Consider the following 18,499-nt stretch of genomic DNA (forward strand, 5'->3'; position numbering starts at 1 on the left):
TTATATACGTAGCGAATTATACCACTGATAGTTTATGTTCTTCTTCGTTGCTTAGTTTTAAAGCACATAACTTTAAAAGAAGCATAAATTTCAATTTTAAAGATAGGAGTTAATAAAATCAATAAAATATGTCATGTATAAGCTAAAATTCATATTTACCAAACAAAAATAATACACCATTATACACTGTGATATTTCTTCCCAGAGCAAAAACCAGGTAGTCACCTCAAGCTTACAGGTCAGAAATAATGAAAGCTACATATCAAAGGACACTCAGCAGGCAGGATCAGGGATAAAAACAAAACTACTTGCTGATTTTAAGTCTGCACTACACATCTTGCATGTTGAATGTAACATGCATTTAAAGCAGAACTAGAATTCCTATAAGTCGAATAACAAATGTCACTGGTACGCAGTAATTGAGGCTGCCTACCTCAGATCCAGGAAATAAGGGGTTGTCCGGTCTGTAAATAATTTAAAAGTAATAATAAAACTCTCAGACTAAGTGACGAATACAGTGAAGATGTAGATTATCAAGAGTGGCCATAATCAAAAGAAGACCTCCTCCTTCTGATTAAATATCAATATGTGCTGGCAATTCTAGACATAGTTTTAAAATAACCTTCCTGAAAATAAAATCTATTTGTCTACATTCTAAATAATCGCTGTGGTTACAGATGAATTTTAATAATATATATGCAAACAAAACCAGCACGTTTTTGTCACTTCTCTTTTAATTAACTACATGGAAGTTAATATAGAGAACTTGTAGTTACAGAATTGAACTTTCAAGGCATAATGACTCTGCTAACCTATTATTTGGAAATTAAGTTCTTAATGGTTAAAAATCATTTAAGTTCATTTCAGATGTAGTTCAAGTTTGTAAAAACTGTGCAGCTCATATCCTGGCATTTCACTAGTTGATCTGAAATAAACAAGGCTAGCACAGTGATTGTAAAGATGAAGAAACAGAGCTTAACATAGTTCAATTCTCTCATTTTACATGACTGCTTAGAATTTTTGTGTTTAAAATTTAGGAGTGAGACAGTACCTATTGTGAGGTGTATTATTTTTGTTTGGTAAATATGAATTTTAGCTTATACATGACATATTTTATTGATTTTATATGGAATCCTTTAGGCGATGACTTATTTGTTTATGTCATTACTTTTTATTGACTTTTTTTATATCATTCATGAGGAATGGAAAAGGATTCGTTAATTGGGCTGGTTTGTTACAGTTTTGTAATTTAAATTGTTTAAAGCAACAAAATGTCCTATATTTACTTTTAAACTAAAAATACCAACAATCTCTTTTTATGATTTAATTTATACATTTACACAGATGGTCATAGAAGGGGGTATTCATTAACATCTGTAAATGCTGAGAAAATTATGAATGTCTATATTTATAAAATGCCAGAGTAGAATTACTAAGTGTGCAGATGTAGATAAAGGACACAAAATTTGAATATCTGAAAGATATTCTCTTCGAGCTAGTTTTCTAAAGATCTAAACACTGAGTAATTGTATTTTGCATAAATTTCCATTTTTATAGATATAATAAATTCTTATTAATTTGGACTACATTAATTAGGAATTTGTGATAATTCAGGTATAAGCTGAATTATACTTTTGTTTGGTCCAAATTCATTCTTCAAAGATAATGCAAATGAGTGTTGCAAAAGAGATTGAAGCATAGAGATTCAGAACACCTATGGAACCAATTTTTTCAGGCTTACTTAAGCACTTTAAGTGCACTCATTAAGATATAAACAATGATATCATTTAAAATAATCTTGTTTATTTTAACAAATTACCTAAGAATCTCTAGTAGCTAATAGTCACCAACTAACAGCATTTCTTCAAAAATGTTCTAGTTTTCAAATTTTTTTTTTACCATTTCATTATGTCCTTTACCCAAATTGGTCTGCTTTATTGAGTTTTTTCTGAAATTACGTCCATTTAGTAATACCTAATACTATTCTCTTTCTTAAAGCAAATGAATGTATTTGTGACTTGATTAACATTTTTCTGAAAGTCTCTCTCTTTTTTTTTCAAGGGAGATACAGTGTGAGATTGGTTGTGGGGTGTGGATGAGCCAGTGGAGGTGGGACAGAGGGAAGGGACAGAAGGAAAGAATCCCAAGCCGACTCCATGCTGAACATGGAGCCTGAGGCAATGCTTGATTCCAAGACCCTGAGATCATGACCTGTGCTGAAATCAAGAGTCAGACACCTAAGCAACTGAGCCACCCAGGCACACCTCTCTGAAAACTCTTTTGAGTCAAGTATTTTAACTTAGATAATATCCACATTTTATGTTTCCAGCCAAAGAGACGTTGCTTTGAGGGATGTTTATCCAATTTAGGTGTCTACACTGATCGAGTTAACTGAATGATCAATAAATCACTGATTCTGCGTTCTGACCTGAGGCTATCTTGATAGGCAAGGAAGGAAATCACTGTATTTAAGAATTATTTTACCAATAACTGAGTGATTAGTGTATTATGAAGTTTCTCATTCCACATTGAGACTGATCAAGAAGCCAGACCCCCAAAATCATACCAGCTGGTGACCCCCTCTTCAGTCCACTGCTTTGAATCACAGGCAGCCCTCGGTCAGCAAATCTGGAGGAAGTATGAGGTACTTGTTTCATTTTGGCGCCTATTGACACCAAACTCTTCACTCTCTTAGTCACCTAGAATTCTTAAAATTCAAGTTTCTAACTGGCCATGCACATTTCTAGTCTTGTTCTTACCACTTGTCCCTTTGCTCGTCAGGTTGCAGCCACAATGGATTCTTTTTATTTATGTAAATCTACCAAGCTGCTTCTGCCCCTCCCACTTTGGTCTAGTCCATACTCCTCCTTCGGGTGTCACCTGAAGCTTTTCTAGACTCCCTGGTCTAAACTAGCCCCATTCCCAGGAATAATTTTATAACACCCACTTATTTTTCTTTATTAAATGTATCACAGTTGGTAAAGAGATTTTTATTTATGGGACTATTTGTTTAATAACTGTTTCTAGCAAAACACACACACATACACACAACTGTTGACTCCAGAAGGTCAGGGAGTGGGTGTGTTTTGTGTATTGCTGTCTCCCTGGTGCCTAGCACGGAGTGTGTGTGTATATTTCTTGAATTAATAAGTGGTCTTAAAGGGGATTTTTTTATCTTTGACTTATGACACCTAAGGATTGGTTGAGAATTACTGAATCCATTCTCTACAATAAAAACTATACCTTACATGACCTTAAAGGGCACAACCCCAAACTGGTTTTGCCTCTAGATTTTCCTAAGGAAATGAAGGTCATCTTTACCAGAGTGATGAAGGGAGAAAGTTCTGTTCTGTTTTGGATCTTCCCCAGTGAAGGGTTTTTGCGGATTTGCTTCAAAGATGTACTGGTTAAGAGTCTAATCTTTTAATCCTGGGTTTGAATCCAGGGTCTTTCATTCCTGGCAGTGTAATATTGGACAATTACTTAACTTTTCATAGTCTCTTGGGCTAATAATACCTGCCTCACATGGCTTTGTGAGGATTAAATGAGGTGTTGTCTGTAAAGTACTCAACACAGTGTCTGGTACACAGAAAACAATACTGGTTCACTATTTGTCACTTTTTTTTTTTAAGATTTTATTTATTTGTTTATTTATCAGAGAGAGAGAACACAAGCAGGCAGAGTGGCCGGCAGAAGCAGAGAGAGAAATAGGCTCCCTGATGAGCAAGGAGCCCAATGTGGGACTCGATCCCAGCACCCTGGGATCATGACCTGAGCCGAAAGCGGAGGCTTAACACACTGAGCCACCCAGGCATCCTTGTCACTATTTTTATTATTGAATTCAGAGTAGTTTTTGTAATCTGATGTTGTGTTTGCAGTCTTCAGGCTGATGTGTTCTGTCTATGGCTCTGCAGTCCTCAGTTCTTTGAAGTGATGGGTGAGGCACTATGATTTCCTTGGGGAAGTAGCTATAAATAGATCCCTTATTTCACACAAACATGGCCACCACCTTTCTGAGCAACACTATCAGATATTCTTCCAGAAAACAAAGATCTCCTATTACATTATTTTCCAGTTATTTTTTGAGGTTATTGTGAAATTATAGAAAAGTATTTTAATATTTAAGATGTGGTCATACTTCAGTAAGACTATAGTTGGTCTTTGATAGTTGTGTGTGTGTATTTTTATTTTTCCTTTGTTCCCTTAATTATCTGTCCTTTTTATTTCCCTTCACTTCTGTGTTTTATTACTTTCTTGTGTATCCAGCTTTTCTGGTGCCTTTTCTGTACCTGGTGCAGTCTTCTCTTCCTCATATTATCTATTAAATGGAGCTGCTTCTTAAGCTTCTTTCCTCAGATTGGTTTCTTCCCCTCTATTCTTCATTAATCTCATCTGTCCCCAGAGAGTTGGGTCTATCATCTTACCATGTGGTTCCCAAATGGGATGTCTCTAGCCCCAGCCTCTCTGCTCAGCTACCATTTGCATTTCCAGTTCTTTGTTGGACCTCAGCACTGCCCCTATTAGAAGCCTAAATAGAAGATCCCCAAACTGAGTTTTCATTTTCCTCTACACATATCCCCACCATAACTGAATTTTTTTGTTGTTTTTAATTGCTTCACCATTTTCCCAGTCATTTGGGCCTGAAACTTTTAGAGTAAACTCTAATTACTTTTCTTCTTCAAACTTTACTTTAATTTTTGCCAAATAATACAGATTCTTTCTTTAGTCACTCATTCTTTCATTCATTCATTCATCATTGTAAACAGTATCTATGAAATGCCTAACCTGTCTCAGGCAGTGTGCTTAGTACAAGGGATACAATGAAGAACAAAAATCTTGTAAGTACAAGCCTAATGAAGGTGTCTAGTTGGGGAAGATGTGTATTAATCAAATTATAAAAATTTATTATTTATTTTTAATTGTGAGATGTGCTATGAAGAAAGGAATTTAAAGAGTTAGGATATGGCCTGGTCTGGGGCATCATGGAAGGCTTCCTAAGGAAGAAATGTTTGGGCTGGCTTCTGTAGGAGAAATAGGAAATAATTAGGAAGAGAGAAAAGGCATGTGCAAAAGGATGGTACCATAATTATTTTCCACCCACACTCTATTTCAGTTCCTCAGAGAATGAAAGATAGCTGCTACCAAATGAAACTCAAGATAGGTAAGAAGTAGGCCATATAGGTCTTGCATATGATTATTTTAGATTTTAAACCACGAATAGTGAAAAAGGTATTGAGGATATTAAGCAGAGGAGTGACATGATCAGATTTGCATTTTGAAAATATCACTCTGGCTGCCTGCCATGTAGAGAACAGATTGCAAGAGAGCAAGAGGGGCTTTTGAGTGAATCACTTGTCTGGTATCACAGGAGTTTGGTTTTGAACTTCTGTTTAAAGTGCTTTGAGTTATCCAAGTGAATAGTCTAGGTCTGGAACTCAGAAGAGAGATATAGACTAGAGAGGTGGACACCAGGAAATTATTGCTGTAGAGGTGGTTAGGGAATGAGACTGATCTCTTGTTTGGAAGGTTTTGTGTGAGAAGACAAGAAGGCCTGCAACTGAGCTTTGGAATATATTAACATTCAGTGACTAGGCCGGGGTGGGGGTGGGGCTGGGGGTGGGGGCGGACATCCTGCGACTGCTTCTGAAAGGAGGATGGGGGAAATGCTGACTTGGGAAAGAGCCGGGGAAAGAATACCTTCCAAAGAAGAGGCAAGGGGTCAGCAGGGTCAGGTGTACCCTATTGCTCAAGCAAGATGAGTAAGGGAAGATGTTCTTGGTTTTAGCTCGTAGGGCACCAGTGTCTTGGCGATATCTGTTTCAGGGAATTAAAATGGACCGGATTCAAGTAGAGAAAATGAAGATGTGCACACAATTTAACAAATTAGTCTGTGAGAGGGAGCAGAGTAATAGGGTGAAAAGTTAAGGCTGAATGGGGGTTGAAAGATGATTCATTTGGGTTGGGGAGATTAGAGCTTGTTTAGACCTTGATCATAAGGATTTATTTGGGAAAGGAGTTTTGAATATAAATGTTAAAAAAGAAAAGGGATCATAGACTTGAGGAAAGCAAAAAGAAATAGCATCTCTGGATTGAGAGACGTACCTTAATTGGAGGAATAGGAATATATTTCTCTAAAAAGCTCTGGCTTGGGGTGCCTGGGTGGCTCAGTGGGTTAAAGCCTCTGCCTTCGGCTCAGGTCATGATCCCAAGGTCTTGGGATCGAGCCCCGCATCGGGCTCTCTGCTCCGAGCCTGCTTCCTCCTCTCTCTCTGCCTGCCTCTCTGCCTACTTGTGATCCCTGTCAAATAAATAAATAAAATCTAAAAAAAAAAAAAAAGCTCTGGCTTTGGGTGTATAGTGCTCCTGAAATTTGAAATCTGTATATTTAAGAACACTATTACTCCCTGTTTTGCTTTCTAGGTCTTACTCTCCTGTCTTTTCTTTCCTTCTAGCAGGTCTTTGCTGCTATCAGATTTGACTTTGAACCCTTGTTATCTCTTGCCTTAAAGACTGAAAACAGCTTCCTTTTAAACTTTGCCTCAACCCCAGTCTCCTCACCCTGTACATGTACACATGTAACTTGTCCTCCACACAAGAACCAGAGTAATCTTTTTATAAACGGAAGTCAAACAAGGTTACTTGTCTGTTCAAAACACTGTAGGAATTTTCCAGCTCTTCAGATTAAAGTCAAAATCTTACATGGCCATTTGCTATTCACTGGACCTGAAATGCTTTTCTACCGTCTATCTACCTGCTTTACTCCCTCACTTCATTTAGTTCTCTCTACAAATGTTCCCTCAATAGAAAAACTTATCTCAGTACCTAAAATGGCACCCCATCCCATCAGAGTCTACTTGTCTTAACTTTCTGGATTGTTTCTATAGCATGCCCTAACATATTCATAAATGTATCACTTATCACTTAATCACTTAACTATATCTATATATATTTATATTTTATTAGCCATCTCCCCTGATAGAATGTAAGTTTTATTAGACCTGCATCCCACAACACTGAGAATTATGCTTGAAACATAATAGGTTTCAATATGCATTTGTTGAATGAAAGACTGAATGAACACTCAGCTTTAAATTCTGCTTTTAGAAGATTTTCCCTGCTCTGTCCCATTTATATATTATATTCAATTCAAAAACTTTTTATTGAGTCTGTACTACACAATAGGTACTTCAGAAGACTCAGAAATGAGTAAGAGTCCACATTAATGATTTTCATACATTATATGAGCAACCAGTATTGTGATTATTACTGGTGAATAGAACTTTTGGACAACATTACACAGAATCAGAAACTAGAAGTCCACTTGGCTGATTATACTGAAATATTTTTATATGTATGGGTAAATCAAATTCAAAGGAATTTTTATTTTAGTTTTATCTCCAGGAGACCAATTTCACATATGTTAGAAGGTTGACCAGATTAACCTGGAATGAAAATTTCTAGTTTAATCTGGTACTTTAGAGTACAAACAACCTTAATATGACTTGGGTTGGCTAAGTGACTGCTAAATATGTATAGTTTCATTGTTTTTTCTTAGTTTTATCTGTATACTTTGAAAGGATATGGTATTAATCTTTATATTTACATATTTTCTTAATTTTGAATTATAAAATGTCTGCTCAGTTTAAGAATTGGTTTAAGGCTTTGGGGTATGAGTTTTAGCAAACCATTCTGTAAAAGATTTTCAAATGAGTAATGATACATAAATAATATATTAAATATATATAAGATATTGCTAAAGGCATTCTTCAACCAATTTTCTGATCCTTATACTTTCAGAGTTACTGTGCCACTTTTGTCTACTTTAGGGATATTATATATCAAATATAAAGAGACATAATGCAAATTCTAATTTTAGATTTATTTTGTATCATTTATGTAAATTTCCTTAATATGGAAATGGAAGAAAATGTAATACCTTCTAGACTGATTAAAAATTAATGTGTGGAAGCCTGGGAGCCTAATTTAAAAGACCATCAGAAGACTTAAATTAGTTAGCTGGAGAGTCACAGCTTTGGTGCATGGATTTAAATTATATTGCATTACTTATCATTGAGTACCAAAAATCGTTCTTATAAAGCACATAATGGCAATCTATTTCCCCACTGAAAGATAGCAGCACTCTCACACATGTTAGATACTTAGAATGTAAGTGGGAAATCACTATAAACTCTGAGATACCCTTCTTTATATTTCAAGCTAGCTGAGAATTATTAACTAAAATTTTCCAGTTTAATATAAAATGTGAAAATAATTAGGGATAGGTAGACAATTTCTACTTGGAATACTTTAGGGAAGATCATAAAATAAATGAGTTAAGAATATTAAGTAATTATTACCAAATTCTTAATGTTTGGTACTATATTATATAAAAATAAAAGACAGTATCCATGTGTTTCATAAAAATTCTAAGATTTAAAAGTTCTAACACATTAGGTCCCTATATGCATAATTCTTTGAAAAAATTAGATATTTTTATAAATTATAAATGTTCTCATCATTTCATACTCAAGATTGTGTTAGTATACAGAACACTGCCTTCCCATTTTCAGCGTAATAATTCGGAGAATCTGGTTTATAAATGCATTCTGTGTAGAGTTCATGATTTGATCCCCTTTGGATTTGGGAGAGACTTTAAGGGCACATTTCTCCAGGGTATATTTAAACTTCTCTTGTCTCAACTGAACTCTAGAACAACTACTAGGAGTTTACACATACATTTATCATTAAATTGACTCAGATATTAACCTTCAACCCAGAAGACAAAGTAAATATACCCTTCAAAATTGTAATATGAAATGGAGAAGTAAGCAGTCTTATTTTCTTAGGATAAGCATTTCAGACACTTTCTGTGGAATTTCTAACTAAAGTGTGATGATGGTAAAGAAATCATGGCATTAAATAAATCTCATTTTCTTATCCATTATTTATGTTGGAAAACTTCTCATAAACCTCCTTCCTGGGGCGCCTCGGTGGCTTAGTCGTTAAGCATCTGCCTTCGACTCAGGTCATGATCCCAGGGTCCTAGGATCAAGCCGGCATTGGGCTCCCTGCTCAGCAGGAAGCCTGCTTTTCCCTCTCCCACTCCCCCTCTCTCACTTTCTCTCTCTCTCTGCTTGTATTCCCTCTCTCACTGTCTTTCTCTCTGCCAAATAAATAAAATTGTTTAAAAAACAAACAAAGAAAAACCTCCTTCCCTTAGATTGCTGGAGGGAAAAATCTTTTTCAAAATACAATCTCTGTAATTTACAATATTCATGAATAGAATTTGGAAATTAATATTCTGGGACAAACTTTACCTTGACACATATATATGGTTGAGTCGTTTTTTAACTATGGCCTTATTTGGAAAAAAAAGGAGGGAACAGGAGAGAGCAGAATTCAATGAAATGACATGATTTGGTTTCATCTAAAAGGATTTGGGGGTCAGATCACAGCTGACATAGTCAAGCTCATATAACTAACTGTCCCTTTAATGCCCTGCTATACTCAATCCTAAACTAGAAACATAGGGTATCATTGGATATTGAGGGAAAGAATCTTAGATTGCTGGGAATCTTCCAAAATTAAAATCTACCTTCACCTAATTGAGATATAAAACTCACTGGGAAAATGATTTATAAAAATTTTACTCAGTGGCTATTCTGCAAGGACAATTTTATTTAAAAAAAAAAAAAAACTTTAAAAAAAAAAAAAACACTTTTGCTGTATTCCAGATGATTTTAAACTCAATAAGGTTTTTCTAATTCATTGTATAAATTCTGTCATAGTTCTTAGGTCCATTTATAGCTTCTCCATGTTTCAATGTGTAAAGTAATTCCACCAATGAATCATGCACCAGAAAAGAAACAGTAGCATCAAGACTTTGGCTGCATTTGAAAAATTAACTTGATAACTTGAAGCCCACTCAGGATTTTGGCATTTTAAGAAATGAGTTAATTTGCCTACATGAGAATGTTTTGATAATGTGAACAAATATATATGTAATGCTTGTGTATTCAAATAGTGGCATTTTAAAGCAGCAGCAGCCGAAGAACTCCACTTCTGTCTAATGATATTGGATAGAATGTAAATTAGACCCAAAGAGAATTAGCAGTCTAGCGTGCACATCATTTCTTCCTAGACAGCCACTACTTTTCTCTTTAGTCACCTAGAAATATTTGGAGTTGATGGGGTTTTCTACATATGTAGAAATGTAAAGCCATTAAATGTGAAAGTCTGAGGCCAGAACCCAGGCTCACAGGAATTCAGGGATCACATTTGCTCACTCCCCGCTTTCTGCAACGCGATAAACTCTGGACAGGCTCCAGCAACCTGGAGTGTTGCACTTAGCTATAAACTAGAAATTAGCAAAAACATCATGTCCTTCTATGCTAAAGTCTCATATCGGTTGTAATTTTTGTCTAGACTTTGTTTTCAAGAGATCTCAATAGATTGAGGATTGAATGAAATGAATATCAAAGCCGGTAGTGTGTCGTTACTGATACTGTAGACCTTACAACGGCAAATATCAGCAGAAAGACTTACCAGCCATCTCTGGATTCAGTAAGCCTTGTTCTTGCATCTTGCGTCTTGTGTTTCATACGTTATAGCTCTGTCTCTGAGAGTGTGTGATTTTGTCAATGCAGCAAGTATATGCAAACAGCCTTTTCGTTGTTAGTAATAGTCTTGTTAAAGCAAAAATTCAAATAATTATTTAGCTAATACTCAGTAGTCTTTAGTTTTTTCCTTAATATGTTTAACTGTAGTATTTTTAAGTGCCATGCTTTTATCTCAAACAATTATTGAAGCTTCAGTAGAAATAATTTAGTTGTTATAATACAGGATTATAGTTTGGAGCAGAGGATAAAATCTGTGATGTAAAAGCCACATCCTACTTTATAATCATTTTCTCTATAAAATGCCTACAAAAAGAACATTTTTTTTTTTAATTGTAGAACACTCTTACACATGTTCTTTTACAGGGGATGATAATTTTCAGGGTAACACAATGCAGCGGCCTTTCCCTCTTGTTCCTTATTATCTAATACAGCATAGTCCACAGGACTTCACTACCCTAGCACATGCTGTTCCCTCTGCCTGAAATACCTCCCTCTCCTCCTTCTACCACAGTGCCCCCCAGAGCCGGCCCCAACTGTGATACCTCTTTTTCCTGAAGCGTCTATGATCACCTCCAATCCGAAGAGATTTACCTCTTGTAACTTCTATCCTTCCTTCTTACTCTTTACATCCCATTTTATCATTCCACTCTTTGGTCTGAGTTGAGGCTATTTGCATGCATGATTTTTCCTTGCAACCATTCTTGTGAGTAGAGGTCTTTGTTTTTAATTTTTCTGGATGTCTAGCACATGGCAGGTATTAAATAATTCTTTGTACAATAATAATGTTTTCCCCTTGTTAGTGTAGCCTGTGTTCATTTGACATCTTTTTTATTTGACATTTTAGTTTATAGAGTTTCTCTGAAAATTAACTGACCTCTGTTATTTCCCGTACAACACCATTTAACATCCTGTAATCTAAGCTCAAAAATAGACGCAAATAGTTTTAATGATGAACTTTCTTTAATGAAGGGAAGAGTTCTAATTAATATTTTAAGTGCAACAAGACGAGTTCTACTGGTAAATAAATGGTTGAGGGCTTTCTCTAGTAACATTGCTCTTCCCCAGACACTTTGTAAGTTTGCGTTTTTCTTTCCAAAAAGGTGAGCACAATTTAAAGTTGTGTTTCAGGGGCGCCTGGGTGGCTTAATGGGTTAAAGCCTCTGCCTTTGACTCAGGTCATGATCTCAGGGTCCTGGGATGGAGCCCTGCATCGGACTCTCTGCTCAGCGGGGAGCAGACTTCCTCCTCTCTCTCTCTCTCTGCCTGTCTCTCTGCCTACTTCTGATCTCTGTCAAATAAATAAATAAAATCTTAAAAAAAAAAAAAAAAGAAAAGAAAGAAGGTAAAAATCAGAAATGGGAGCACAGTGAATTTTAGATATTTTTAGTGTTACGTTTTTATTTTTAAACCAATACATCATCTCATTCTTTTTCCTTTTTGTTTGGACCATTGGGGTCCTGAGAGATGGAGAGGATTTGGGAAAGCAAAAGGCTGTAGTAACAAACATGGAGATAAACAAATAAAATTCTAGGATGTAATTTCCTATCAACTCTCTTCCTCTGCCAGAAGATGGTCAGGCTGCTACTGAGGTGACATGTGAGAGAAGAGCATAGATCCTGAGGTATTCTCGTGTGGCGGTCAATATGGTAGTTTAGGCAACTCTCTAATTCTGACAGTTCTTGGCAAGAGGTTTCTTTGCCCATTGCCAGTTAGGGGCACAGCAGTACTTTTGGCAGAGAAGCAGAAAGCAGGCCAGTAGAGCTAGACAAATACGTGCCTGCCATTCAGTCACTGAGGTGTAAAGCAAGTCAGTTTGGTCAACCAGGTCTCTCAGAAGTGACACAAGAGCCGTGGTCGGTTGGGCTTGATTTGTGTTCCCTAGTTCATGGGTTTTCTGGCTCTTGTCCTTGTTTCTTTCACTCCTCAACTAAGAAGAGTCCTAGATAATGAAGTCAGGTTAATCGTGTTACTATTAACAGTGTCTCAGTTTCACTTGAAGATTTGCCCAGGATTTGGAAGCTGTTGACACTGCCCCAGATACAGCACTGAGGAGAGCAAAGTGCTACTACCAAGAATACCACATGGCAATTGGAAAGATGCCAAATGTGAATGAGTGGTGCCTGCCACTATCTTTATTCCATGAGTCCTTCCCAAATAACATTGAGTAGAAGCTAAGCTCCCTTGCTGCACTTCTCTCCGTGCCCCAGAACTCAAAAGGAAAGTGGATCGTGGCTCTGGAGAGTTCTTTCCATCTTGGCATCTAGCAAGGTGTCACTTAGCTGGATCTTTATCTCAAGTGCTAATTCATGCTGTTAACTTTCTGCAGTGATGCCAGGAAATTGTAATGAGGAAATGACACTCTGCTTATCTTGTGCTAGGAGGTTTTATTTAGAGAACCATATGTTTATTTAGCCGGAGGGCACTAAAGTAACATCACATATTCAGTATACTTGGAAAGACGAGTTATTAGGTATCCTGATATCATGTAGAAATTGTTATATACCTAAACGATGGGACTTACTTAGCTCTTTAGGAAGGAGCAGGCCTAACATACTATGTGAGTATTTTCCGTGAAGTAGATTTTTCCTACTCATAGAAGCTTCTGTTAAGACATAATCTTCACTGGGTCATTAAAAGCAGTGTGGCTTCCCAGTGTGTAATTTTTCCCTTTTTTAAAAAAGTTTTTCCTTTTATTACAATTATAATGTTAGCTCAGAGTGAATATGTGTATGTAAATGTGTGGGCATACAGTTAAATAGGAGTGTTCATGTAAGCATTTCAGATGGACAAAGTGGCTTCTACACCTACCTCTGTGACTTTTGATATGTTATTTAACTTCTCCGTGCCTAGTTTTCTTTCTGTAAAATGCTAATTAATAATAGTACCTACCACACAGAATATTATGAGGATTAAATGAGCTAATACACATAATACATTTATAACTGTGCTTGGCAGAGCCTCAGTAATGCTAGTCACTATTATTATCTCTTCATGTAATCAATTTTTAAATTTTTATTTGTGTATTTTCTTAATTTGTATCCAATAATCCATACTAGCTGCATTTAAGCATTCTTGGTAACTAATAAGTAAATAAGTTATGTTCCACTTTTCTCCTCCCTTGGTATCATTATTTTTTCCAACCTGGCAGAGAACAGTGTGAGAAGTCCTTGAGCAACCAACTAAGAGTAATTATAAGTCGATGATGATCTACAATGAAATTTATGAAAAGATGTTGAGGAAGTTAGGTCCTGTATGCCATCAATATAAGGCTTTTGACCTCGGGTGATCAGTGTTCTGTGCTAAGGAAATCACGTTCATACTGTTAGTTGAAATATAGAATTAAAACCTGGCTTGTTCAGTCCATTGTCACTTCTACCCACCTACTTACACATGTGCTCACTCACACACACACACACACACACACCCTGTATTCTGCTTGTTGAGGAAAGTGATGAAAGCGTTAATATAATCATCTTTAAGTACATACAAATGTATAAGGAAAATTGACATTAAAAAAAGTTATTATTTTAAAAATTGTATTGAAAACTCACTTTATGATAAGTTTATCACCTATTTCACCTTTATAACTAAGCTAATAGGTCATATAATCTATGTCATAATTTGGTTTTTTATTTTTATCAAATGCATGTTTTTATTTTCAGGGTCTACTCAAAATGAAATTGAAGTGAATATACTTAGATTCTATTGTTAATATGTGTATTCGTGCTAGATGCCCAAAATACAAAATCCTTATTTTAGACAGAGAGAAGATTTCCAAATGCCAATAAATTGGTTAAATGTTTTCTTGTTTTGCTGTAATTTGTTTTTGTCTTTTAAAGGTTTTTAGTAGTCACTTGTCTTGATCTCTTTTCTTCCTTTTTATCTGGTATTGAAGTCACAGTTCCACCTATGCTTTGAGTACAAGTGATTGGGACACTAACTGCTTTGACTTCAGAATCACTTCTGAGATTAGAAACAAGGACTGTCCCTCCTTTGCAGCTTAAATTATCCATTCTTGGAACTGGGATCTTCCGAAGCACATGGAGACGACTCTAAAATGTAACTCTGTTTCCACTCACCAGCAGCTTGCTGTTACATCAGTTGATCTCTGAGACAGCAGAGCCTAGAAGAAAGTAGATACAGGCAAACCGGCTTTTACCTGAAGGGAAACAAAATGGAGTATTTGTAGAAGGACACTGGCAGCAGCTTGCTGCCAGCTCAGTGTTTGAAGAGGAACCCCAACGGGCAGTGGCGGGAGGGCACCAGTGACAAGGCTCAGCTTCATCAGAAGTGTGCCCTGGCCCTGGTGTCCACTCATAATAATGTCTGGGTTTTAAAGACACGGGTCCTCTGTGCCGTACTGAGGGTTTCAAGACAAAACCCCCTTAGGAACTGGTCTACCAATTCCTTAAATGCCAAAAACCTTGTTGAGGGCTGAGTTGTAAATGTCCGTGGTGCCTACGATTGAATGTATATTTTCCTGCATGATCATCCATTGTGGTGTTTGTAAGTAGCAAAAAAATGAGCCTGATTTGTTCTCCTTTGTAGAGCCAGGCCGAGGCCCACTACAAAGGAAGTAAACATGCCAAGAAGGTCAAAGCACTAGAGGCAACGAAAAATAAACCCAAAATGGTTTCTTCCAAGGACAGCGCAAAGGCTAATCCCAGCTGCTCCATCACTCCAATCACAGGCAACAGCTCTGACAAATCAGGTCAATGACACTTTTTGTTCTTTACATTCTTTGTGTTTCTCCGGGTCCCCTGCCCCAACCCCGTTCTTCTCTCCTCAGCTGTTGCATGTTACTCTCCATGATTTGTTTTTATAATATTAATATGTTTCCTTCACAGGAAAGGTTATGTGTTTGCACGGAACCTAAGCATTTGATGTTACCATTCCATGTTGTTAAATACATACATTTAAGTATATATGTGTGTATGTGTGTGAATATATATATATAATATATATGTATATATGCATGAAAGTAAGTAGAGGCTACTTGGTCATAATGTGTTTAGACAAAAATCGAGAAATGGATCTAAAATACTGAGTTTATTACCTTTTATTCATTTTATGTTTGTTTTTTGCCATAGACTTTTTCAGTGAAGGAATGCTTAAAGTTGTTTATTAATAGGCATTTTTATATTCTTTTACCACAGTAAAGGCGGGTCAAAATGGTGATGCTTTCTGAAAATGGAATTATTAAATGAATCTGGAAATGTGTTCAGTAATAAAAGATTTTGATTTTTGAAGGTCTATGGAGAGTTCCCCTCAGAACTCTTGAGGGGAGCTTGAGGATTTTATGGGAGTTATTTAAAAAGTTATGAATTGACTAGCAGAAGTGCTTTACATAATTGGAAATGGGCTACTACAGGAAATGCCTCTTAAGAAGAGTCTGTATTTCATAGTCCAATGAATCAGCAGTTTTTCTAAGTAAGTTCAAACTGAATGATTCAGGAAGAAGAGAAAAAAATTCATTTTCTAGCATGTACACCATAAAATTGGATGTTTAGAAGGTTTTCATACTGCCTCTCAGGCCCAGGTTGGATAAATAGATAAGTAATCGTGTTTCAGTAACTAACTGAGGAACCGTGTCTATGAAGGGTGACTAAGAGCATATATCCCTTTCTCAATGTTTGACTCTTCTTGAGGACCTTTGTGTTGTTGGAAGCACATGCGTGCCCGCACACACACACAGACACACACTTCTGATTCTCTTCTGTTCTTGAAATCATTGTAGAATTTTAGGAGAAGACTTAAGAATGCTTTCTTGTGGCTCCTCAGGGCTTTGGAGGAGAGCAAACCTACTAGTATTAGAGGAAGTTTCAAAAACCCTGGTAAGACAAAAAGACTATTTGGGAAGGGACAATTATTGATTAGGTCTCAGGAATGGTGGTTCCAACCACCCTGCAGCGTAGGAGTGAGTTAAGCCAAATTTGATAATAAAAACATTTATTCTTGGTTTGATAGAATCACTAAATCATGTTATCTGATGAACAGATAATAAATACTAGATTATTACATCACACTTCTCCCCTTCTAAAGAACAAAGTCTTTTTATGTATATTATCTAATTAATCCTTTACACAGGTCTATCAGATATTAAGGTTTACAAAATGGTAAACCAAGCCGGGGTCCACAGTGCAGGAGTTATTTACTGGAGGTTACCCAGTGTTTGGAAGAATCCATCATCTCCTGACTTCCTGCTTGGTTTCATTTTCTACAGGATATTGTTGCCTCTATGAAACAACACTCTGCCAAAGGTTTTATTACCTGGATTATGCTCCTTAAGCACAGCAGAACTTATGTACAACATGATAAAACAATGGAAGTTAGTGTCACTCCATTCTTTCAGCCTATTTTCTGTCTTGAGCTAATAGCACAGTTGGTAGGTATTGTAAATGTTCCAGTGTTGCTGTTGTGTGTGCTCAGTGTTCCCCTTAGTTATGAATTATTTGGGAACTGGGTTTGTCCAGGGATAGTAGTAAAAGTATTGAGCAGGAAAAAAAATGTTAAAAATGGAAATTAAGAAGAATCAATGAAAGCAGAATGAATGAAAGTATAGAAGACAGTTAACGAGAGAAGGAAAGGAGCGCCTGGGTGTCAGTGGGTTAAGCCTCTGCCTTTGGCTCAGGTCATGGTCTCAGGGTCCTGGGATTGAGCCCCGCATCAGGATCTCTGCTCTGTGGAGAACCTGCTTCCTCCTATCTCTCTGTCTGCCTCTCTGCCTACTTGTGATCTCTGTCTGTCATAAATAAAATCTTTTAAAAAAGAGAGAGAAGGAAAGATGTGGAAGAAGAAAGGAAGTACAAAAAAAAGTCAAAGACTAGGGGATAGACCCAAGGAAAGAGCAATCTAGAAATGGAAAATCAGGGGCCTGGGCCACAATCACAGCTTTTCTCATACCTGCAAGGTACCCAATGAGCATATGTTAAAGTTTAAACAATTCAAAGCATTTATTCCTACCATCAAAAACTAGTTAGGTCTCAATGAAAGAGACTTTCTAAGCACTTGTGTTTGCCTTGTAAGCAATAGGGACACACCAGGCAATGGTATAAACAAGGGAAGAGAATTGAGATCTAGAATGATCCTAGGGGATGAGAGTGGGGAGAGGGGAAAACAAATCTCAACCACAGAATCTCTTCCTCAATAGCTCTGAGGTGGTCTCTAATCCTGCATTGTCTGCTTCCTCTGCCACTTCTCTATCCACCCCAGAGTACTTGGTGTAATAGTATTGGCTTCACTCACTGTGTCACTGTTGAGACTCGGACCAGAAGTAATGACAACCACCTGTGTTTTGGGGCTAGTTCATTCTCCATGTTTCCCTACTCAAAATCTGTATAAATGATTTGATAATTCATTGGTTGGATCATTCACTTTATTTTTTCCTTTCCCCATGCTTTCCATAAATATTAATACTAATGGAATACACTGTTTGTTCTATCATATCAGCAAAGGCAATACCAAAGTTGTCAAAGATGGCACCATTTAAAAATAAAATGTGTTGTGTTTGCTAAATAGATACATATGTTCTTTTGTCACCTTCAAATGAATAAGAATTCCCACATATATGTAGTAGAATTTTCAAGTTGGAAAATTAGAAACCTTGCCCAGATGGGCAATCTGGCCTAAACAATGTGATATGTAACCTATTGCTGACTATCTGTTTCTAAATCCTTAAAAAGCTCCCTCCGCTTTGTCAAAGTTATAGATTTTTTGGAAACTGGTTTTTATTTCGTTTTAAACCCTATTTTAGAGGACTTCTAAGTGGCTCAGTCAGTTAAGCATCTGATTCTTGATCTCATGGTCATGAGTTCGAGCTCAGCATGGAGCCCACTTAAAACACAAACACACACACAGACACACACACACACACACTCAGA

General features: G+C 36.6%; 1 protein-coding gene across 20 annotated transcripts in view; it reads left to right on the forward strand.

Annotated features, from left to right (window-relative positions):
* The window catches only part of ZNF385B (zinc finger protein 385B), a 408,372-nt gene that overhangs the window by 363,490 nt on the left and 26,383 nt on the right, over positions 1–18,499 (forward strand). For all 20 annotated transcript variants that reach the window (XM_059166875.1, XM_059166877.1, XM_059166878.1 and 17 more), the window contains one exon: positions 15,168–15,330. In XM_059166875.1, the coding sequence (XP_059022858.1) occupies positions 15,168–15,330 (163 nt within the window). The remainder of the gene's footprint in view (positions 1–15,167; positions 15,331–18,499) is intronic.

Source organism: Mustela lutreola, chromosome 3 (assembly GCF_030435805.1).
Source record: "Mustela lutreola isolate mMusLut2 chromosome 3, mMusLut2.pri, whole genome shotgun sequence".
NCBI classification, from domain to species: domain Eukaryota; kingdom Metazoa; phylum Chordata; class Mammalia; order Carnivora; family Mustelidae; genus Mustela; species Mustela lutreola.